This window comes from Musa acuminata, chromosome BXJ2-7, assembly GCF_036884655.1.
Source record: "Musa acuminata AAA Group cultivar baxijiao chromosome BXJ2-7, Cavendish_Baxijiao_AAA, whole genome shotgun sequence".
Lineage (NCBI taxonomy): Eukaryota > Viridiplantae > Streptophyta > Magnoliopsida > Zingiberales > Musaceae > Musa > Musa acuminata.
Genome location: NC_088344.1, coordinates 27,846,116 through 27,870,000, shown reverse-complemented (window position 1 = coordinate 27,870,000; position 23,885 = coordinate 27,846,116). Strand labels below are relative to the sequence as shown.

Sequence of the window (23,885 nt, the reverse complement as noted above, 5' to 3'; positions counted from 1 at the left end):
TCTCTTCTCCTCTGCTTCCTTGTGGATCATACCAATCTTCTTCTTCTTCTTCTTCTTCTTCATTTTCTTGGCATGTTTGGCCTTTTTCTTCTCAAGTTTCTCCTGCTCACACATTTTTGAACTACATGTAAATCTAAAATGAAAAAGACTTCGATATCTATCTCAAGTTTAAGTTCTGCATGTTAATATATGTTAGGGACATGTTTTAGATGTGCGTCATGGGATTATGGCAGTACGATGGTTTATAATGAATTATGACTAATGTCAGAATCACATCTTAGGATACTAACAATCTATGATTCAAATAATTCTTTAAGATTACCCAACACCTCATGGCAGCTAACAGTCTATATCAAGATTACCCAACATCTCATGGAAGCTAATAATCTATATTAAGATTACCCAATATCTCAAGGCAGCTAACGATCTATGTTTCGAACACCACCATCTACAACACAATGAAATTTTACAAGCTTTTGTTGTATAAGAGTGGTAATATGGCTTCCTCTAACTCCGGCAGCCTCATTTTCTGCATCTTTTCATTAACACATAAATTTGGTGTGTACTTTGCATGTAAATGTCTATAAATCTTAATTATTTTATCAATGTAATTTCATTAAAAAACTTAAACTTATAGATGAGACGTGATCTAATTTATATTTATAACACTCATTATATCTAAGGGCTTAAGTTAGTAGATTACACATGATATATATTTTTGACAATAAAAGAAGTCATTTACCTCGATCATTCTAAGCTCAGCCTCAAGAGCTGCCTTCTTAGAGTTTTCCCATGAGAGAATAGAAAACATCTTTTTCTGAGCTCTGTTTGGCATTTCAGTGATAATGGTTAAATGGAAGAAATATAGCATTGAAGTTCTAACAACTAATATAAACAATACTCACACCTCCGCAAACAGAACTTCAAATGAATTGATAGATATGTTTATGATGTTCTAAAAAATACTAACTGTAAAATCATAAAGATGCACAGTTTTTCAGGTCAAGCTCAAGCTTATTTTTATGAAATGAGGAAAAGGAAAAGGCAATTAAGAGGTAATATAATATATTATGACTTAGGTGACTGCTTGACATCAAAGATATATATCTTACTTAAGCTTAGCTTTGGTCTTCTCACTTTCTTCCCAAGCCTTGACGAAAGACAACCTCTTCTCATTCTCCACCTGTGCCAGAAGAGCATCTGCACAACCACAGCAAATGTGCCTTTACATTTTTCAAGATTATATATCAACAAAAATACTATTTCCAACAACATTTAAGATATTTTCCAAATCCCACCTCTATCAGCTACATCCCCCCAACCCCCCCCCCCCTTTTCTCCGAAGAAGAATCTGCAATTCAGAATAGCGCGGGCAGATAGAAAACTTCACGATTAGCCTTATCGATCCTCATATGAATTTATTGCTGAACGCAACCCAGCAACCACAGCTAGTAGTATTTCACCATTTTTCTCAAGAAAAAAAAATGTTAAATATACAATTGGTGCATGAAGTAATATTTAACTTAATTGGATTTTTGTTATATCAAAGATATTAAATAGAAATGCCACACAGGAAATAACACAAAGGAGAGAGGAGAGGAAGAGAAGTAATCAAAACCAGCATAACATAAATACTATTGTCCATGGATGAAATCCACAAGGAAGAGGTGCAATATGGTATATGTAGCACACCTAGTACAAGAGATTCCTACAATAACATAATTATCTCCCCAGAAATCTATGATCGATGGATTGATCAGACAAGATTACTGAGAATTAATTCATAATAATTATCTAGGTAGTTATCATGTTCAAGATAGTTTTAGGTATGTTTCTTGGCACATGATCTAGAAGTTATAGGGTAGTTCCTATAACTACCTCAATCATGGGTAACATGGGGAGTGAGGTAGTTATCACTAGGTCCTATAAATAGGACTGTAGTTCATGAAGCAAGATAGAAGCAGAATACACTTGAATATATCTTGTAAGTGTTCTATGTCAATCCTCTTGTTTTAAATACTACATCGATTTTCTTGATCGAAAGGATTTTTATTAATTGCATCGTAGTATTCTGATTTTATCGTTTCCTTCCTTCTCCATCCCCAACATTTGTGGTATCATAGCCTAGTTTCAATCTGAACTGGGCATTATGACTTTCAATGGCAATTCCATGTCGTAACCCCTTATTCTCATCTTCTCGGGCAAATGCTATAAATTTTGGAGTATCAAGATGAAGACTCTATTCAAGTCTCAAGATCTTTGGGACTTAATAGAAAATGGATATGTAGATCCAAATGACGAAATCAGGCTGAGGGGGAATAGAAAGAAGAACTCAAAGATATTGTTCTTCATTCAACAAGTTGTACATGAGACAATCTTTTCGAGAACTACAACAGCGACATCCTCAAAGCAAGCTTGGTTGATACTTCAAAATGAATTTCAAAGCTCATCAAGGGTAATTATGGTAAAACTTCAAACCCTTCGTCATGAGTTCGAAATTTTATTCATGAAAAGTAATGAATCGGTGCAAGATTTTATTTCTCGAGTTACTGAAATTGTTAGTCAAATGAAATCTTATGGTGAACATCTTTCTGATCATATAATTATTGCAAAAGTTTTGAAAAGTTTAACTCCGAAATTTGATCATGTTGTTGCCGCAATTGAGGAGTCAAAAGATTTATCTATATTTTTATTTAATGAACTAATGAGTTCCTTGCAAGCACATGAAGCAAGGTTGAATAGGTCATTTGAAAAAAGTGAAGAGAAAGCATTTCAGGTTAAGGGGGAGTCTTCTACTTCAAAAGAAGACAAAAAATAGGCAAGAAGAGGATGTGACAAAGGAGGATTTCGTGGTAGAGGAAATGGAAGAGGGAGAGGAAGATGACACTTTGATGGGCATGATGAACAAAGGCAATCAAATTATAATAAAAAAAATTACAAGAGTGGAATTTAATGTCACTATTGTAAAAAGTTTGGTCACATGAAGGCAGATTGCTAGAAAAGAGAAAAGCAAGCAAGCTATGTGGAGGAAAATGAAGATATCAGTAAGTTGTTTATGACTCATTCACAAGTTAATGATATCTCAAATGATATTTGGTTTCTAGATAGTAGATGTTCTAATCATATGTCAGGCATAAGATCATTGTTTAGAGATATTGATGAAACTCAGAAGTTGAAGTTAGACTTGGAGATAATAAGCAAATCCAAGTGGAAGGAAAAAGAACAATTGAGGTGAAGACAAATCAAGGGAAGGTAAAATACCTTGATAATATTTTCTTTGTTCCTACTTTATCACATAACTTGTTGAGTGTTGGACAATTGATAGATGATGGATATTTAGTAATATTTGATGATGGTCCATGCATTATTAAAGATAAAAAATCTGATTTGATTACAGTAAATGTTTGCATGACGCAAAACAAGAGGTTTCTACTTGATGTTTCAAATATTGAAAAGCATGCTTTTGTCACAACTCAAAATAATGAGTCTAATCTATGGTATTTAAGATATGGACACCTTAACATTAAGGGTTTGAGGTTGTTAAATAAAAAAGGAATAATTTTCAGATTGCCTAAAATTAATACACTTGATGTATATGAAGGATGCATTTATAGCAAACAAAGTAAAAAACCATTTCATCTAATTATCTTGAATTAATTCATGCTGACTTATGTGGACCTATGAATACAAAATCATTCGGTGGAAGTCAATATTTTCTATTGTTTACTGATGATTATAGCCGCATGAGTTGGGTATATTTTCTGAAACTAAAATATGAAACATTTAATAATTTTCAAAAATTCAAGGCATTTATAGAAAGGCAAAGTGGTAGATAAATAAAACACTTCGGATAGATAGAGACGGTGAATTTTTATCTAATGAGTGTAGTTCTTTTTGTGAAGAAAATGATATTCATAGAGAATTGACAGCACCATATACACCGGATCAAAATGGTGTAGCCGAATATAACAATCAGACTATCATTGAAATGACAAGAAGTTTGCTTAAAGGAAAACACCTTCCAAATCAGTTTTGGGTAGAAGCAGTTGCAATAGCAATTTATTTATTAAATATTTCACCAACAAAGGCTGTTATAAATCAAACTCCTTTTGAGGCTTGGTATAGTATGAAACCAAGTGTAAGCCATCTAAGAATTTTTAGTTGTATTGCGTATGCTTTGGTGAATTCATAAAATCATCATAAGCTTGATGATAAATCTGAAAAATGTATCTTAATTGGTTATTCCTTACAATCCAAAGTATATTGATTATATAATCCTATTAGTGGCAAAGTTATTATTAACAGAAATGTTGTGTTTGATGAAAAGACAAGTTAGAATTAGGAGACTAATAAAGGTGGAACACAAATTCAGATTCCAGCAGAACTAGACACTCCATAGAATCAAATGATAGATTCTGCTCTAACAAGTTCATCGTCAACCTCACCCAATAGTAGTTCAAATTCTGATTCTTAAGATGAAACCCCTCCAAGAAATTTCATATCGCTAACAAAAATTTATGACTCAATATTTATTTTGTTTATTTCAGATCCTATAACTTTTGAGGAAGCAGTTGAAAAAGAGGAATGACGAAAAGAAATGAAGGAGGAAATCAAGTCAAGTAAGAATAATGAAACTTGGGAGCTAATGAATCTACCGAAAGAAAAAAAAAAAAAATCTATTAGGTTAAAATGGGTATTCAAAACAAAGTTTAATGCGGATGGAAGTATCCAAAAGCATAAGGCTCGGCTTGTAGGAAAAGGATATTCATAGCAACAAGGTATTGATTTTGATGATACTTTTTCTCCAGTTGCTGGACTCGAAACCATGAGAACTTTCTTGGCTTTAGCTGCTCACTTGAGTTGGCCTGTTTATTAATTCGATGTGAAATCTGCTTTTTTAAATGAAGATTTACACGAAGAGGTTTTTGTTGCTCAACCTGAAGGTTTTTTTGTTAAAGGACATGAAGAAAAGGTATATAAGCTAAGAAAAGTTCTTTATGGGCTTAAACAAGCTCCTTATGGTACAATAAATTGATTATTATTTTTTTCAAAATGGATTTAAGAGGAGCAATAATGAACCTACTCTTTATCTAAAGAAAGAAGGTGAATATAATATTCTAATGGTTTACCTCTATGTTGATGATATTATATATATGGGTTCATCTAACTTTTTTGTGACAGAATTTAAAAAGTGTATGATGAATAAGTTTGAAATGTCAGATCTAGGTTTACTGCATTATTTTCTTGGGTTAAATGTGAAGCAAGAATCAGATGGAATTTTTATTTGATAAAGAAAGTATGCAATGGATCTACTAAAAAAATCTAATATGATTAATTATAAAGCTGCAGCAACACCCATAAATGTAAATGAGAAATTGAAACTTGAAGATGATACATGTTTGACAAATGCAAGATACTATAGAAGTTTGGTTGAAGGTTTGATTTATCTAACTCATGACCAGATATTACCTTCTCTGTTGGTATAGTATCCAGGTTTATGCATAGCCCAAGCAAACATCATCTCAGAGCTGTTAAAAGAATTCTGCGTTATATTGTTGGAACTACAAATTACGGTATTTGGTATTCTCATAATTTTAAATATAAATTATTTTGTTTCACTGATAGTGATTGGGTATGAGCTTTAGATGATAGAAAGAGTACTTAAAGCAATATTTTTAGCCTTGGATCAGGAGCTATATCTTGGAGTTCAAAAAAGCAAGCAACAACTACATTATCAATATTGGAAGCAGAATATGTAGCTGCAACGTCAATAGCTTGACAAGCAATATGACTCAGAAGTTTTCTAAAAGATCTTTGTCAAGAACAAAAAGAAGCAACGGAAATATTTTGTGACAACAAAGCTATAATTGTAATGACGAAGAATCCAACATTTCATGGAAGAACGAAGCACATAGAGATACACTATCATTTTATCCGAGATCTTGTAGCAAGTGGAGCCATAGCAATGAAGAATTGTGGAACAGATGAACAAGTTGCGAATATCCTCACCAAGTCGCTTCCAGTTCAAAAGCATGTTTATTTTATGTCGTAAATCAGTGTATGTAACTATGAATCAAGGGGAAGTATTAAGAATTGATTCATAGTAGCTTTCTAGATAGTTATCATGTTCAAGGTAGTTTTAGGAATGTTTCAAGAAGTGACCCATGATCTAAAAGTTATAAGGTAGTTCTTATAACTACCTCAATCATGGGTGACATGGGGAGTGAGGTAGTTCCAACTAGGTCCTATAAATAGGACTGTAGTTCATAAAGCAAGATAGAAGCATAATACACTTAGAAATATCTTGTAAGTGTTGTATGTCAATCCTCTTATTTTAAATACTACATCGATTTTCTTGATCGAAAGGATTTTTGTTAATTGCATCGTAGTATTATGTTTTTATCGTTCCGTTACTCCATCCCCAACAAAGATTCTATAGTCATAAACAAAAATTGCATACTTGTATAAATATCAGCTGAAAGCTTCAGGTTGAGGCTATCACCCTGAGGTCTTCACAAGGTTTAGGTCGATTAAGAGACCCATCACTCATATAAATGTTCTGTTCCAGCTATGTTTTGCAGACAGAATCTAATGTTCTTGAAAAACATTAGACTATGAATCTTTCTTTCTCTAAATTAACAACTAACACTGCTACAAGTTGCATAAGATATTTTGACATGTAAAGGGAAACGTCTGAACAAGATTTATGGTCATAGTAAGCTTAAGAGAAGTAGCTTTAGAGGTTGTAAAGTTCATAGGATTTACAGCTTCAGAATTCCAACCTGAAGTATATATGCAGACATGAGATAAAGATCGATTAGAATGGGGTTAAATCTCTGAACAATTATAAACTGTATTCAAAATATTTCACTGTAATCCCAGCAGTAAATAATTTATTCTTGTATTCATCAAAGAATAAAAACCAACATGATGTCCCGCACTCACAGTGGGAGATGTCCACATACGGATACTTGTACACAGTAGAGCAAGAAAGAAAAGGGATTCTTCACAATGGACAACCTTAAAACAGCTTCTGTAACATGTTCAATCTGACCAGCTCAAACCAGCAATATATTAGTCAACAGAAATTTTCCCTGGGACGTAGAAATCAGAAAAATAAATTGAAAAACCAGGAAAAATTGCTAGTTTTCCCTCTTAATGACACACCAACGAAACCAGTAATGCAGAAGATAGTGAAAGATGTTTCCTATTTGTCCCAGTCAAACACATTCTATCATGTCATTACCTCTTTCAAATCCTAAGGAAATTAGCAAACTGTATCAAATTTCCCAACATTTTGATGGAAGCATCCGGTTCCACTAAATGGATCTTAGAGAGAAAGTTCAAGAAATCGACTCAGTTGAAATAATAAGTGTAAACAGAGAAAAGGAATCAAGCAAAACACAAATAGAATCGCTCTCGATCGAGTCGACCACAAGATTTAGCTGCTTAACCTCGTAATATCCGACCTAAACTCGCACGTAACACCTCAAGTCTCCGCGTCTGAAAGAGAGGAGGAAGAAGAAGAAAAGAGATGAAGGAAGCAGAGGTATTCCTCCCCATTCGATTTTTGGACTCCTCGGACATCCCCACCACGGGCGGTGGCAGCGCGTCCTCGTCGTCCACCCCTGCCGCCTCCGGCGAGGTCTCCACCGCCGTCTTCGTCGCGTCCTCCTTTTCCATATCAGGTCCTTCGCGCTCCTCCATCTCAGTATTGTTCTTCCTCCGACTCCCGAAAGCACGGACAGAGCTCCCGCCTATATTTTAGAGGGAGACAAGGAGACGGACTAGCGGCATGGAAGCATCTCGTCTTTCCAGATTCGTATTGTTTTCAAGGAAGAGAAGGAGGGCACACGGCGACGGCCCTTGCATACGTCGCCTGTAGAAACCTTAACGGTAATTACATATTACAGTTAATTATGATTAATACTTCGATTATTATATTTTAAAAAATAAATATTCAGATATTCATATTTATAAAGATGAAATATTTAACATTAATTTTTTTATTTATTTTTACATCGTTAACTTTATTTGTATATAATATGAATAAAAATGATAAAAATATAATTTTATTTTTTTTAAAATTATTAGTTTTATATAAAATCTTTTGATCGATTTCCTCATCTCTTTTCTTTCCAACTTACTCGCTCGTTGCACCTGTCGTTCGTCGCTTGCCCACTCGCCCACTCGCTCGTCGTATCGGCTCGCCCGTCATGCACAGGAAGAAGAGACTATCTCGTTGTTTTCTCATGATGCAGATGATTACCAGTATCAGCAGCAAGACGATAGGAACTACATAGGATATCACAATAATAGTTGAGTTGGTGCAGTTTTCTTCCTTTTTACTTCGCATGAAATGGCATCGAAACAAACATTTCTATTGCCCTCAATTCTACCATTTGAAGGATTTCATGGTCAATTAACAGCTTTGGAGAAAAATGGTTATGATTTGCAATGAATAATTCATGGCAAGGATTCACTATTATTTCATTTTATGTTCTTTCTTGCGTTGAATGATAAGGCATATAACACAGACAGATAGGAGGTTTCGAGAAGGAAATAAACCTTAAAGTAAGTAATCCATTCTATGATATTGTAAGGAGAGAAGAAGGTACTGCCAAATCTCTGCAAGTAGTTTCACAATGTTAAACCTCAATAGTTTCTGGAGCAGTGGCTTCAGCTCAGAGAAGTGTAGGACTGTGTAGTATTCACTAGGGCCTCCAGGTTCTGTTGCCAAACTGAGTTCCAATTTGGTGTTCACAGGGACAACTATAGTCTTCATGACGACATTAGGTGCCTCAAAGTGACCATCCACAGGATTTTCGACTGTGAGATTAGACGATGTCTTTGTCAAAGAGGTTGTGTCATGAAATGGATTCGAGATACGATCATGGGGATCGGAACAAAACATGTTATGTTATGGATCTCATGTGACTGACCTCACATAATCACCTATCCACCCCATGTCAAATCACGACGAGAGAATGAGACTAAGAGATGCATTCACAACAGGATAAAGAGTAGGGTTGAGTGATCTCAGATCCAACGAAGAGATAAGGGAGTTCCACAACCAAATGTTCGCCGGACAAACTGATATCAGATCGGTCACGTTGTGACGTAACCTTCTCTGAGCGCAACGTGTAGAGATCGAAAGAGGTCATGTTCTCACGCATGCTATAAGAACCGTGCACGAACGCGTTGTAAAGCAGGGCTGCGGGGTCATCCCAAGAGCAAAGACGGGAAGGAACCCTTCGCATCACCAACATCTGGCATTTGTTGGGTCCTCGCATTGGATCCCATGTAATCCACGTGTCGTAAAGCAGGAACGTGGATTGATTCCAAAAGCTCAGCTTAGGAGCCATGCGCACTCTTGCATTAAGAGACGTGCATGAACATCTGGCACCTCGCACTAGATTCTTTTAATGCACGCATCGTAAAGCAGAAATGCGGATCCGATTATCTCATGTGGGAAGGCGATCTACGCGTGCACTGATGCATTAAGCTGTGTGCATGAACATCTAGCACCCTTTTGCGTTCTCACATTGGATCCCTGTAATGCACGTATCGTAAAGTAAGAATGCGGAGTAAGGTTGGAAGGAGTCGCACCCTTGCTTTAAGATGCATGCACGAACATCTAACGCCGAACTGTGTTCTCACACCTTACATGCAACGTAAACAAGGAACATAGAGTGTGAAGAAACGGACCGTTGCTTTAAGATATGTGTCTGAACATCTAGCGCTTAGATCCCACGTAACGCACGCCTTGTAAAGGAGGAACACGGAGTGATCTGAAGATCTCAAGTGGGAAGGAGCCATAGCTAGCGTGCACCCTTGCATCAAGATGCATGCATGAACATCTAGCATCCTGGAGCATTCTCGCTCGCGTTGGATCCTTCTAATACACGTATCGTAAAGCAAAAAACATGGAGTGATCCCAAGATCTCAGGCGGAGGACGCATGCGTACCCACCCCTGCTTCAAGATGCGTGCATGAGCATCTGGCACCCTGCTGTGGATTCGCCCTTGATCCAGTGTAATTAGCCGTGCACGGTGGATCACCCTGTCGCATTCCAGCTAATTCTCTTCAAGAACCATTAAATCCTACTAAACTCTACCTATCAAGGTTTGCTGGTTGCCCAACCATCACGTCCGACGAAGAGACAAGTATCAGATGAATAAAAGCAGTTTTTGATGTCTACGATCCTAAATTCTGAGTGTTGAGAACGTGAGAGATGGGTAGATCACTCGGCCATTCTTCCACTGCAGCTGAAGGATGACGTTGTCCGTAAGTCTTCCCAAGTCGTCTTTTGCAGAATTTTGCGGCCTTCCTTATTCACTCGGGATGGAAAAAAGGCAAGCCTGGAATCCTCCTCTGTGCGTTGGCCACAGAGGATGACAGTGAGAGAACAAGACACACAGAGAGAGTTCTCCGGTTTATATATCAAATGTTTCTCTCATCTCCTGTTTATATAATCATGAGAATGGAGCATCACGGCCACTTTCTCTCTTCTTCATGTTTCTGTTCATGGGAATCATCCCTTCCGCCGCAGCAGCAGGCGATTCCAGCGCTCGTTGCAAAGAGAACGAGAGGGCAGCTCTTCTCAAGCTCAAGCAAGGCCTGTTCGATTCCAGCGGCCGGCTATCTTCCTGGGCGGGTGACGACTGCTGCAGATGGCGAGGCGTTCGCTGCAGCAACCGCACCGGCCATGTCGTCCAACTCCGACTGCGCAACCCCTCACCCTCACCTGACGGCGACGACAACTTCTTGTCCGGCAAGATCAGTCCTTCTCTGCTCGAGCTGAGGCACTTGAGCTACCTGGACTTGAGCAGAAACAGATTCGATGGAGCAAGCATCCCACGCTTCAGCGGCTCGCTGACGAGCTTGCGGTACCTGAACCTCTCCGATGCAACGTTCGGCCGCACGATTCCTCATCAGCTCGGCAACCTTTCCCGCCTGCAGTACCCTGATTTCCACTGGCTCTACATCCCTCCTCGTCCTCTCGTCGTCGATAACTTCCACTGGATCTCTCGTCGCTCCTCCTTGAGCTACCTCGACACGTCCGCCATTAACCTTTCGGCAGCAGGCGATGTATACGACGAGGTAACCAAGCTTCCGAGGTTGTCAGTGCTGCGCCTTATCAATTGCCAGCTACTTCGCCTCCCTAATACTCTTCCTCCATCTGCTAACCTCACATCATTAACAACCCTGGATCTTAGCTCAAATTATTTGGGTCCTCTACTCCCCAGTTGGCTGTCCAACATCAGCAAATCTCAAGAGTATCGATCTCTCCTTCAACCAGTTCCATGGCCCGATCTCTGGCTTTGGGAAGTTGTTTTCCCTTCAGGTCTTGCAACTCGGTGGAAATGATTTCAATGATACCGCATCTTGGAACATTAAAAACCTCTGCAACTTGCAGATTCTAGACCTGTTATATAATGGGATCAGTGCAGACATCTCGAATTTTGACAAGCAGTTGTCTGGATGTGTCAGAAACAGCTTGCAGGTATTAAATCTGGCAAACAATGCTTTGGGTGGTGGAGTTCCTGTATGGATTGGGGAGCTCAGGAATCTGAAGTCCCTGCATCTTGAGGACAACTTGCTCTCCGGTCTCATTCCTCCATCTCTTGGAACCCTCTCGTCACTGAGCTTCCTCTACCTAAGCGACAACATGTTACGGGGGTCAATTTCTGAATCTTTCGGGCAGCTCTCGGAGCTAATCGTGTGGGTTGTCAGCTACAATCAACTCTCTGGTATCGTCTCCGACGTCCACTTTAGCAGCATAACAAGGTTTGAAGCTCTGCTCCTGTCTTGAAACTCGCTGGTTCTCAGCTTCAGCTCCAGTTGGCTTCCTCAGTTTCAGCTCAAGAATATTCACCTTGGCTCCGGTGTTCTAGGTGTTGTTGAAAAGAGGATGGAAGATATAAATTAAGAAAGAAGTTGTTTTCATTGAAACTGTTTTCTCCCTATTTATATAAGTTATTTATATAAGTTAAGAGGGAGGATTTTCCTTAACATAGTAGAGAGATTTTCTCATACAATTAGAGAAATCTTATTTGCTATCATGCCTCCGTAAGATGGTACTCCTATCAAGGATATTAATTTTGGATCGATGCAATGTAAATAGTTTATCTGAGCGAGAGGTTTCGTGAGTGAGTCGGCTAACTGATCAGCCGTATATACATGAGAAACACAAAGTTGACAGCGGACAACCTGATCTCACACAAAATGGAAGTCGATAGTAATATGTTTCATACGGGAGTGGAATATCGGATTAGCGCACAGATAGGTAGCTCCGACATTATCACAATATATTATAGGAGTGGACCTGATGTTGAGTTCCTTGAGCAGATTTGTGATCAAATTGAGTTCTGTAGTGGCAGTGGCGATGACACGATAGTCAGCTTCAGTTATAGACAGTACGACTGTCTTTTGCTTCTTAGAATTCCAACTGATTGGATTAGCGCCAAGGAAGACAATATACCCCGATGTGGATGTTCGATCATCAACGTTGCCTACCCAGTCGGCATCAGCAAATGAATGAAGATGAAGTGGAGAGTGTTTATGAAGAAAGAGACCATGATTGAGGGTCCCCTTAAGATATCGCATAATTCGTTTGACCACAGATCAATGCATAGTAGACGACCTCTGCATAAACTGTGATAATTTGTTGACTGCAAAGGAGATGTCTAGACGGGTGAGAGCTAAGTATTGTAAGGAGCCAACGGCTTGTCGGTATTGAGTGAGCTCCGTAGCAGGACTTCCATTAGATAATTTGAAAGAGCAACTAGTAGAGAAAGGAGTTGTAATCGCATTTGTGTCCTGCATATTTGTTTTTTATAATAAATCTTGACTATACTTTCTTTATGATAGAAAGAGATCAAAAGATGTGAATATAGCTTCTACGCCCATAAAGTAGTTCAAGGGTTCTAGATCTTTAAGCGAGAACCGATCTACCAACTATTTGATGAATGCTTGGATTTCTACGGGATTGTTGCCTATGACAATGATATCATCCACATATACTAGAATATATTTGTATCACAACGGTGTTGTCGTAGAAATAATGAGGTATCAGATTTCGAGTTGAGAAAGCCAACTGAAGTAAAAAAAGAGCCAAGTTCTATGTACCAAGCTCTTGGAGTCTGACGAAGTCCATAAATAGCATTTCGTAGTTTGCAAACATGCTCTGGATATTGAGGATGAGTGAAACCAAGAGGTTGTTGCATAAAAACAACTTTGGTTAGAGAGTCCCTTGTAAAAAGGTATTATTAACATCCAATTATCGTAATTGCTAATCCTTAGTGATGGCCAAACTTAGGATAAGTCAGATTATAGTCGGCTTAACAATGAGACTAAATGTCTCAGTGAAATCAACTCCAGGTCTTTGATGAAACCCTTTGGTGAAGAGGCGTGTCTTATATTGGGCTACAGAGCCATATGGGTTTCGCTTAATTCGAAAGACTCACTTACACTCAATAATGTTTTGTATATGATGAGAAGGTACTAGATCCTATATTGAGTTATAGAGGAGGGTAGCGAAGTAGCTGGCAATTGAAAAGGCGCAGCACTGACAACTTCGGAAGCTTGGTTACTTCGTCGAACAAATCGCCTGCTGCCGAAAGGTTAATGGCGGACATGTCGAGGTACCTCAAGGAGGAGAGACGAGAGATCCAGTGGAAGTTATCGACGACGAGAGGACGAGGAGGGAGGGAGAGCCAGTGGAGATCAAGGTACTGCAGGCGAGAAAGGTTGCCGAGCTGATGTGGAATCGTGCCGCCGAAGGTTGCGTCGGAGAGGTTCAGGTACCGCAAGCTCGTCAGCGAGCCGATGAAGCGTGGGATGCTTGCTCCATCGAATCTGTTTCTGCTCAAGTCCAGGTAGCTCAAGTGCTTCAGCTCGGGCAGAGAAGGACTGATCTCCCCGGACAAGAAGTTGTCGTCGTCGTCAGGTGAGGGTGAGGGGTTGCGCAGTCGGAGCTGGATGACATGGCCGGTGCGGTTGCTGCAGCGAACGCCTCGCCATCTGCAGCAGTCGTCACCCGCCCAGGAAGACAGCCGGCCGCTGGGATCGATCAGGCCTTGCTTGAGCTTGAGAAGAGCTGCCCTTTCATTCCCTTTGCAACGAGCGCTGGAGTCGCCTGCTGCCGCGGCAGAATGGATGATTCCCATGAACAGAAACATGAAGAAAAGGGTTAGAGGCCGTGGCGCTCCATTCTCCATGATCATACATACATACATACAGGAGCTGAGAGAAACATTCGATATATAAACAGAAGAACTCTTTATGTCTTCTTCTCTCACTGTCATCGTCTGTGGGCAGTTGGCAGAGGAGAATTCCGAGCTTGGTGTTTTTTTCCATGCTGACTGGACAAGCAAGGCCGCAAATTTCTGCAAAAGACGCGTTGGGAAGGTTTATAATGGTCAAAGTCTTCCTTCAGCCGCAGTGGAAGAGTGGCTGTGACTGATCTACCCATCTCTCACGTTCTCAACACTGAGAATTAAGGATCAAAGTGATCAAAAACTGAATTTTATTCATCTGATATGTTTCGACGGACGTGATGGTCCAGCAAACCTTGATAGGTAGAGTTTAGTAGACATCTACTTTACGAGGTGTGCATTACATGAGATTTTGTGCGAGAATGCAACAGGGTGCCAGATGTCCATGCACACATCTACTTTACGAAACCTATAACTACATATAAATCTCTTTACAAAATTAGATATTATATCTTCTCCCCTCCTTTACAATTTGCTCTAACTGGCCTCCATATTATCTCGTCAGGAGTGTGGCGTTGCCGGTGTAACTTTTACCAGAGGTATTGTCTTTGTTCTTAGGTTATGTATATTTTATTGTAGAATTTATATTGATTGTTCAATATAAGTAGCATCCTCTCTAGTTAATTGAAGAGATTGATAAGATAACATATATAGGAAATCTGAAATATATTTCAGAAATATTGAGTGTATGTTTGACAGTGTTGGCAACAAAGTAACTTGGTAAGTGATTGAACTTTTTTTTTTTTTAAGAAGAAGAAGAGCTATTTTTTTTTTCTTTTCAAATCTCATGACCCTTTTTGTTGATGACACTTTTAAAACATGATCACCTATTTTAAATTTAAAATCTTATCTTCATCGATCAACATAACTCACTTTGAGCTATTAGCAATCTTTTACAAATCAATTGAATGATATATCTCTTTGAATCATTTGATGGCCTAGCAATTTTCTTTCTCTCCTATCGTCCTAATTTACTAAAGATCGACATCTTCTTCCATACAATGCTTCAAAAGAGGCTATTTAGATTTCTGAGTGATAGTTGTTATTATAAGCAAACTCTCCTAGACGTAGATGTTTATTCTATTAGGACTATGACGATACTAAGAGGGGAGGGTGAATTAGTGCTTATATAAAAATTTATCAATTTAGAAATTCTTGTTCAATGAAAACCAATATCCGAAAGATATTAACTTGAAAATACATTCGTAAGCATAGTGAAAGGAAGAAATCAGTTTACAATGAAAATGAAAAGCTTAAAGTAAATGTAAACCAGATTTATAGTGGTTGAATCATCGTGACCTACATCTTGGGTTTCCCGGGTCTTGGTGGTCTCACCGCCTGTGCTGGGCGGTACCACCACCTACAGCACTGACATTAGGCGGTACCACCACCTGACAACCTAGGAGACTATGTTTCGAAAGTACCACTGCTTGACATGGTTTGGGATATTATGTTTGGGCGGTACCACCGCCCAATCTAGTGGTGCCACTACTTGGGCCAGCTATGGGTCACTGAATGGGCCTTTCAATTGGCCCAAAATAGCCCTAATTCAGGCCTAGTTGGCCCCTATTTAAGTTGGCATGGTTACACCCCAAAATCGACTCAATTAGACTCTAAACTAACTTGATCTAGACATAATTGATTACAAGCGTGAATCCTATGTTGTCTGGCATATCATTGGTTCATCAGATGTTTCGTCCGATCCTTCGACACATTGTCCTCTCCTTCGATGTATTGTCCAATCAGCATATTAACTCTCGCAACTTTCGATCTCCTTGGCGCAATGTCTGATCCTTCGGCCTGATACCCGAACTCACGGCATGAAGTCCTTCTGTCGACACGTCGACCGATCCTCCGATTGACGTCCAATCTTCAAACATATTCACTTCGACCCAACGTCTAATTCCTTCTGCTTTAATCAAATTATCTTTTATGATCGAAATTAGTCATGTGTCACTCAAAATGCAGATTAGATCATAAACTCATCAATTGATTTCATCATTAAAATTTGAGATTCAACAATCTCCTCATTTTTTATGATGACAACCAATTGATAATGGAGTTTAAACTAAACTCCGTTGAATCTCGGATTTTGATGATGAAATCAATTGTAAATTGTTATATCTAATCTATATGTTGAGAAAAGTGTGTAGGATTAACTACGATAGCAGTAAGACATAAAGTAGGAGTTGTACCGGAGTCAAGATCGAGATCTCGTTGGGAGTTCAAGAGTTCATCGAAAGTCCGGACGTTCATCAGAAGTTCTGCTAGAACCAACCGAAAAGTCCAAGAGCTTGCCAACGAAGCTCATCGGAACTTGCCAAGAAGATCGTTGTAAAGTTCAAGAGCTTGCCAAGAGTCCGCCGGAACATTGCCGGTAGTTCGTCGGAAGTTCACTGGAAGATCGCTGAAAGCTCGCCGAAAGAGCAATTGACGTACCGAAACAAGATGCTTTGTCAATTATCTTAATTATTATAGTTAGTCTGTAAATTGAGTTAGGATTGAGAGTTAATCCCACTAACTTAGTTAGAGGACAAACTGGACCCTTAATAGGGCTGAATTGGGTCAGATTGAATAGCTCATTCAGCCCCTGAAATCATGGTCAGCGATGGCACCGCTTGGGAGACCCAGTCTTCCAAGTGGTCTGGGTGGTGGTACTATTGGCAGTTAATGTTGCCAGTAGTGGTATCGCCCAATGTCAGACTGCAGGCGGTAGTACTGCCCAGTAATGGTGGTGGTACCGCCAATACCTCGAAATTTGAGGATATGACACTTTTATCTCCAATTTTGAAGCCATTGGGCCTATAAAAACCCCACCATTTCTTACATAAAAGGGCACGAAAGTGTTTAACATATTCTTAAATCTCTGGGGTGTTAAGTGTTGTAGAAGTAAGAAAGAGTCCTTCCATCCCTCTCTTAGCTTTGTAAACATCCAAGAAAGAGGAGTGAGGCTTGTAAGGGTTATCTCTTAAACCCGAAAAAAAGAGAAAGAGCTGTCAAAGGTGGTTGGTCTTCACCTATTGAAGGAAGGACTTTAGTGGACGATGGTGACCTCGACGGAGGAGGAATCCGAAGTGGATGTAGGTCACATCGACCGAACCACTGGTTTGTGTTTCTTTTTATGTAATTTACATTACTGCAAACCACTTTAAGCTTCTCTTTACATTTTTATGAAAGCCCTCAAGTTCAATATCCTTCCAAAATGGTTTGAATCGAAACAAATATTTTATGAAATCGATAATTTTTCGCTACACTAGTTCACCCCACCCGACCCCCCCTCTTAGTGCCGCTCTTGATCCTAACAATAACAATTTGTATCATAGCAAGGTCACTCTCATTTGGTTTGAAACCCAGGAGAGATGACATTTGTCGGCAACCAAGAGGGTCACTCAATCACACGTTCGCCCATGTTCAATGGAACGGATTACATTAATTGGAAGACTAGAATGAGGATTTTTCTTATTTTTATGGATTTTGAATTATGAAATATTGTAGAAAATGGCTTTCAAAAGTCTTCTCTTCCAATGAATGATTGGAATAAGTTAGAGAAGAAGACTTTCGCTCTAAATGTCAAGGCTATGAATGCCTTGTTAGGTGCTTTGGATAAAAACGAGTTCAATCGAGTGTCGATTTGTGAAACAACTTTTGATATTTGGCACACATTCGAAGTTACTCATGAATGCACTAGTAGAGTAGAGTTGAAAATTAATCTTTTAGTCCATACTTATGAATTATTTCGGATGAAACCGAATGAGACCATTGGAGACATGTACACCTGATTTACGGATGTCGTCAATGGTCTAAAAAGACTTGGTAAAAGTTTCTCGAATTTTGAACTTGTTAACAAAATCTTAAGATCCCTCCCAAAGAGTTGGGATCCTAAAGTAACAGTCATTCAAGAGACCAATGATTTAAATAACTTTCTTCTCGAAGAACTAATCGGGTCACTAATGACCTATGAGATGACTTGTAATGCTCATGAAGAGCTTAAGAACAACCTTCCAAAGAACAAGAAGAATATGACACTAAGAACTTAAGAATACCACTTGAAAAAAAATTTAAGTGATGAGGACTATAATGAAGACTTGACACTCTTGACAAGAAAGTTTAAAAAATTCATAAAAAAAATAAATTTAAAAATGATACTAAAAATAAAGTTGAATCCAAGAAAGAACAAGTGATATGCTACGAGTGCAAGAAGCCGAGACACTTCAAAGGTGAATGTCCCCAAGGAAAGAGGAAGCAACCAGAGAGAAGAAGACCTTTAAAGCAACTTGGGACGACTCAAGTGCATCCGAAGAAGAGGAGCCAACCAACATCGAGCAAGTTGCTCACTATGCGCTAATGGCGATTGGAGATGAGGTAAATAGTTCATTAGATGCAAATTTATCCTTTGATGAACTATTAAGTGCTTTTCATGATTTATTTGATGAATATAAGTTAATTAGTAAAAAATATAAATTGTTGAAAAAGGAGTATGTTTCTCTTGTTAGTGATTTAGATAGATTAAAAGTTGAGCACAATGATAGTTTAGCTCCATGTACGAAATATGATGAACTAGAAATACTTCAAAAGGAAAACTTGCTACTCAAAAAAACCTTAGAAAATTTTGAGGTTAGTAGCAAGTCCTTGAACATGATCCTTGCCAATAAGGGTCACATATATAGGAGAGGTGGAATCGAATTTATGAGCAGCTCTCATCAAAATCTAACCACCTTTGTTAAAAGCCTTACCTTGCATGTTTCATCCCACACCAAATGTAACTTTTGTTGCAAACTCGGACATGTTTGTCACGCCCCCCGAATTTAATATAGATCAATAATACATTCCATGATCCAATCACATATTTCAGGACACTGAGAAAATGTTCAAGTCATTTCCATATATTCCATAATCCATAAGACTTGTGCAGTTTATAATCGTACCATCATATCACATAATGATTCACAAAATCCAAAACCCACTCAACTAAACCATAACCACATCATAAATCCATAGTTGTGGGAATCTATAAAATCACAAAAACTAATGTTTACCATATTTTTATATCATTACACAAATCAGCTTAACATTCCTAAAATCCCAATATGATGGGTACTTTTCAAATATTTACAAGATACATCAATCTAGATTTGTCGTTGATACACACAAAAGGAACTTATACAACATCAACTTATCAAGTATGAAAGATTTGCCCTAAAACCTTCTAGCTTTCCACTATCGCTTGTTGATATGATGGTATGATTATAAACTGCACAGGTCTTATGGATTATGGAACTATGAATGTGAATGACTTGAACGTTTTCTTAGTATCCTCAAATATGTGATTGGATCCTGGAATGGATTGTTGTTGATTAAATTCGGGGGGCGTGACAATGTTGCCTATAAATGTCCACTTAAGAGATATAGTCCACATAAATTGATTTGGATTTCTAAAAGAACCTCAAATGACTCAATACAACATGATAAGCTATGTAGATCGATTTTTTAGGCACCCAAGGTCAAATGGGTACCTAAAAATCATCCTTTTTAATAGAAAAATATACCATCACAAGCTAGGAGCAAGAGATTGTACCTTGATAGTGGATGCTCAAGGTACATGACCGGAGATCCATCTCAATTCTCTAAACTCACTAGCCTAGACGAAGGATATGTCACCTTCGGAGACAATAATAAGGGTAAAATCATTAGTAAAGGAACCATAGATAACAAATCCAACTACTTTATTAAAGATGTATTGTTGGTTGATGGTTTAAAATATAACCTTTTGAGCATTAGTCAATTATGTGATAAAGGATACATTATTATATTTGAAGCCAATGCTTGCATTATTGAAAAACCATACAAAAACACATCTATGATTGCCCTAAAATAAAATAATGTATACACTATCGACATTGATGATCTTTATAATGAAATGTGTTTTTCGATTTTGAATGATGATGCTTGGCTTTGGTATAGGAGATTAGGTCATGCTAGCATGAAACTAATCTCTCAAATCTCATCTAAAAAACTTGTAAGAGGAATTCCTCACATAAAGTTCATTAAAGACAATGTGTGTGATGCATGTCAACTAGGAAAATAAATGAAAGGTAGTTTCAAACCAAAGAACCAAATAAGCACCTCTAGACCATTGCAATTGATCTATATGGACTTGTTTGGACCAATTGCTACATCAAGCCTAGAAGGTAGCAAATACGTATTTGTCATCGTGGATGATTATAGTAGATACACATGGACTTATTTTTTGGCACGCAAAAATGATTGCTTTAGGTATTTCTCTAAGTTTTGTAAACTTATTCAAAATGAAAAGGGTTTTATGATTTCATCAATTCAAAGTGATCACAGTGGTGAATTTCAAAACCGTGATTTCCAAGATTTTTGTGAATCTAATGGATACAACCATAATTTCTCCACTTCGAGAAATCCTCGACAAAATGGAGTAGTAGAAAGAAAAAATAGAAACTTACAAGAAATGACAAGAACCATGTTAAATGAACATTGCCTACCTAGATATTTTTGGGCCGAAACCATAAATACGACATGCTATGTCATGAATAGAGTTCTAGTAAGACCATTACTTTCGAAAATCCTTATGAGTTGTGGAACAACGAAAAACCCAACATTTCATATTTTAAAGTCTTCGGGTGCAAATATTTTATTTTGAATGAAAAAGATACCTTAGGAAAGTTTGATGCAAAATCCGATGAAAGAATTTTTCTTGGTTATTCTTCTATTTCTAAGGCTTTTCGTATATTTAAAAAAAGAACTTTGGTTACAGAAGAGTCTATTTATGTGGTTTTTAATGAAGTTTCTGAAACTAAGAAAATTGATTTTGATGATGATCTTAACTTTAATACTTTAAATTGAAATTAAACCATTTCTCAATCTAGCAACTTAGATGCATCTTCTTCCAAAACATCCTTACCCAAGGAATGGAAGTATGTAGATGCTCATCCTAAAGAGCTAATCATATGAGACACATCAAAAGGGGTTCAAACTCATTCTTCTATTAAGAATTTTTATGCAAACATCGCTTTTCTCTCCCAAAGTGAACCTAAATGCATTGATGAGACCTTGAAAGATGATTCATGGCTTATCGCAATGTAATAAGAGTTGAATCAATTTAAGAGAAATGAGGTGTGGAAGCTTGTTTCGAGCCCAAATGACCATTTAGTTATTGGTACTAAATGGGTCTTTAGAAACAAATAAGATGAATTTGGTATCATAGTTAGAAACAAGGCTAGATAAGTGGCCCAGGGTTTCAACCAATAAGAAGGTATCGATTATGAAGAAACATTTGCTCTTGTGGCTCAATTAGAAGCTATAAGGATGCTCCTTGCCTATGCTAGTAGTAATAATCTTAAGTTGTTTCAAATGGATGTTAAGAGTACTTTTCTTAATATCTTTATTTTCGAAGAAGTTTATGTTGAACAACCTCCCGGATTTGAGAATGATAAATTCCCTAATCATGTGTTTAAATTGACTAAAGCTCTCTATGGATTGAAATAAGCCCCAAGGGCTTGGTATGAGAGACTTAGCTCATTTCTTATTCAAAATAATTTCTCTAAAGGCAAGGTCGATACCACATTATTTATTAAAAATTTTAAAAATAATTTTTTTATTATTCAAATTTATGTTGATGATATTATTTTTGGATCTACGAATGAATCTTTATGTGAATCATTTGCAAAGAGTATGAGTCTAGAATTTGAAATGAGTTTGATGGGGGAACTAACCTTCTTTTTAGGCTTGTAAATTAAACAACTTAATGATAGTATTTTTATTAGCCAAACAAAACATACATTAGACTTACTAAAACGATTTAATATAAATAGTTCAAAAGCTATCAACACTCCTATGAGTACCTCCATTAAGTTAGACATTGACGAAAGTGGAGAAAGCTTTGATCAAAAAGCTTATAGGGGTATGATAGGTAGTTTACTATACCTCACCGTAACTAGATCGGACATAATGTTTAGCGTAGGACTTTGTGATAGGTTTCAATCTAATCCTAAACTATCTCATCTTAAAGCAGTCAAAAGAATATTTAGATATCTTAAAGAAACTACAAATCTAGGACTATGGTATCCAAAATCTGAAAACTTTAAATTAATTACTTATGTTGATGTGGATTTTGCTGGATGTAGATTAGATAGAAAAAGCATATCCAGAATGTATCAATTTTAGGACACGCACTTGTCTCTTGGTCTTCTAAGAAACAGAACTCGGTTGCATTATCCATAACCGAAGCCGAATACATTGCAGCTAGTGCATGTTGTGCATAAGTTGTATGGATGAAAAATACATTGGAAGATTATAAAATTTACCTTAAGAATATTCCTATAAAATGTGATAATACAAGTGCAATATGTTTAACAAAAAATCATATTCAATACTCTAGAACTAAACACATTGACATTAGGCATCACTTTATACGAGATCATGTCAATAATCATGAGTAATCCTAGATTTTATTGATACGAAATATCAATTAGCTGACATCTTTACAAAACCTTTAAGTGAAGATCAATTTGATTTTATTAGAAGGGAGTTAGGAATGTTAAATTATCCAAATGCATGAATTTGATCTTTATCTTTTCTGAACTTTCTTGATTCTTTAAAACTCTCATGAAACTATTTCATAAATAAGGCTTTCATGAAATATGAATCTACTAAGTATTAAATTTCTAATGAGAAATGGATTTGATATATGAAGGTTTATTCATGGAATTTCTCTTTCATATGATGCTTCTTTCATATAAATTCTTCCTTACTCTTCTCATGAAAAAAGAAGTTTTATGAATTTTTAAGTACGAGATGATCACTTGCAAGAATGAGGATTTGATTTCACATGAATATTTTGATCCTTTTTCATGAATCCCTTCTTTTTGTCAAAATTGAAGCATGATTTAATAAAACTTATTTTTGACTTGGTTCAAATCATTTCACAAATTTGGTTCTTAATGGATTTCCTCCTTACTTTCCTTCCTCTCCTTCATGCAAATGTTTTGATGACAAAGGGGGAGAAGTTGATGGAATATATCGCTTTAATGTTGATAACTTTTGATGTTTTTGAATGTTATCATGCAACGATGCAATATCAATTGAATAAGTTAGTGTGAACCATACTTGAATTTTACCACACTTGCATTATTGAATTGTTCTCCTTTTTGTTGATGACAAAGGGGGAGAAATGATATGTTAAATTGATGACAAAATTGGCATTGTAAATGTATGCAATGTATCCTATCGTAAATGCTTATCATAAATACTTATATGTGTTGTGTATGCTTGAAATATTATTGGAATTGTCATATACATTGCAACACATCGCAAATGCTTGAAACATATCAAAATATACTTCATATGCATTGTAGATAAATGTCTTTTATTATGATAAGATATCTTAAGCTTAGCTTGTTATTTTACAATTGTTATCTTGCCATGGAATGATGGATTGCTATTTTTGTCATATTGCTATGTTTCATATTTGAAATTCGTATCATACTTGAAAATGATAATTGTCTATTATTAGACTTGAAAATGGATGTCATGCATTGACATCATTTTTATTGATAAATACGTTGCATCTTTTCTCAAAGT

The 23,885-nt window shown here is 37.2% G+C and overlaps 3 protein-coding genes across 3 annotated transcripts; 1 reads left to right on the top strand and 2 right to left on the bottom strand.

Moving 5' to 3' along the window:
* Window positions 1–1,108: 1,108 nt before the first annotated feature.
* Window positions 1,109–7,707, bottom strand: LOC135616381 (remorin-like). Its single transcript, XM_065115567.1, has 2 exons — window positions 7,455–7,707; window positions 1,109–1,200 (listed from the first exon to the last, which is right to left on the bottom strand). The coding sequence occupies exons 1-2, from the start codon at window positions 7,705–7,707 to the stop codon at window positions 1,109–1,111; spliced, it is 345 nt and encodes a 114-aa protein (XP_064971639.1).
* A 2,820-nt stretch (window positions 7,708–10,527) lies between these two features.
* LOC135616380 (receptor-like protein EIX1) lies at window positions 10,528–11,932 on the top strand. Its single transcript, XM_065115566.1, has 3 exons — window positions 10,528–11,347; window positions 11,454–11,790; window positions 11,833–11,932. The coding sequence occupies exons 1-3, from the start codon at window positions 10,528–10,530 to the stop codon at window positions 11,930–11,932; spliced, it is 1,257 nt and encodes a 418-aa protein (XP_064971638.1).
* A 1,219-nt stretch (window positions 11,933–13,151) lies between these two features.
* LOC135616378 (receptor-like protein EIX1) lies at window positions 13,152–14,222 on the bottom strand. Its single transcript, XM_065115565.1, has one exon. The coding sequence runs from the start codon at window positions 14,220–14,222 to the stop codon at window positions 13,524–13,526; it is 699 nt and encodes a 232-aa protein (XP_064971637.1). The 3' UTR covers window positions 13,152–13,523.
* Window positions 14,223–23,885: the final 9,663 nt, after the last annotated feature.

Bases quoted from the DNA above. Each gene is read 5' to 3' on its own strand.
- LOC135616380 (XM_065115566.1), top strand. From the start codon at position 10,528: ATGGGAATCATCCCTTCCGCCGCAGCAGCAGGCGATTCCAGCGCTCGT. The intron at 11,348-11,453 runs GTCTTGCAACTC...GGATCAGTGCAG, and splicing joins GGAAGTTGTTTTCCCTTCAG to ACATCTCGAATTTTGACAAG. The intron at 11,791-11,832 runs GTTTGAAGCTCT...GCTGGTTCTCAG, and splicing joins CACTTTAGCAGCATAACAAG to CTTCAGCTCCAGTTGGCTTC.
- LOC135616378 (XM_065115565.1), bottom strand. From the start codon at position 14,222: ATGGAGAATGGAGCGCCACGGCCTCTAACCCTTTTCTTCATGTTTCTG.
- LOC135616381 (XM_065115567.1), bottom strand. From the start codon at position 7,707: ATGGAGGAGCGCGAAGGACCTGATATGGAAAAGGAGGACGCGACGAAG. The intron at 1,201-7,454 runs GTTAAGCAGCTA...GTGGTTGTGCAG, and splicing joins TTTAGGTCGGATATTACGAG to ATGCTCTTCTGGCACAGGTG.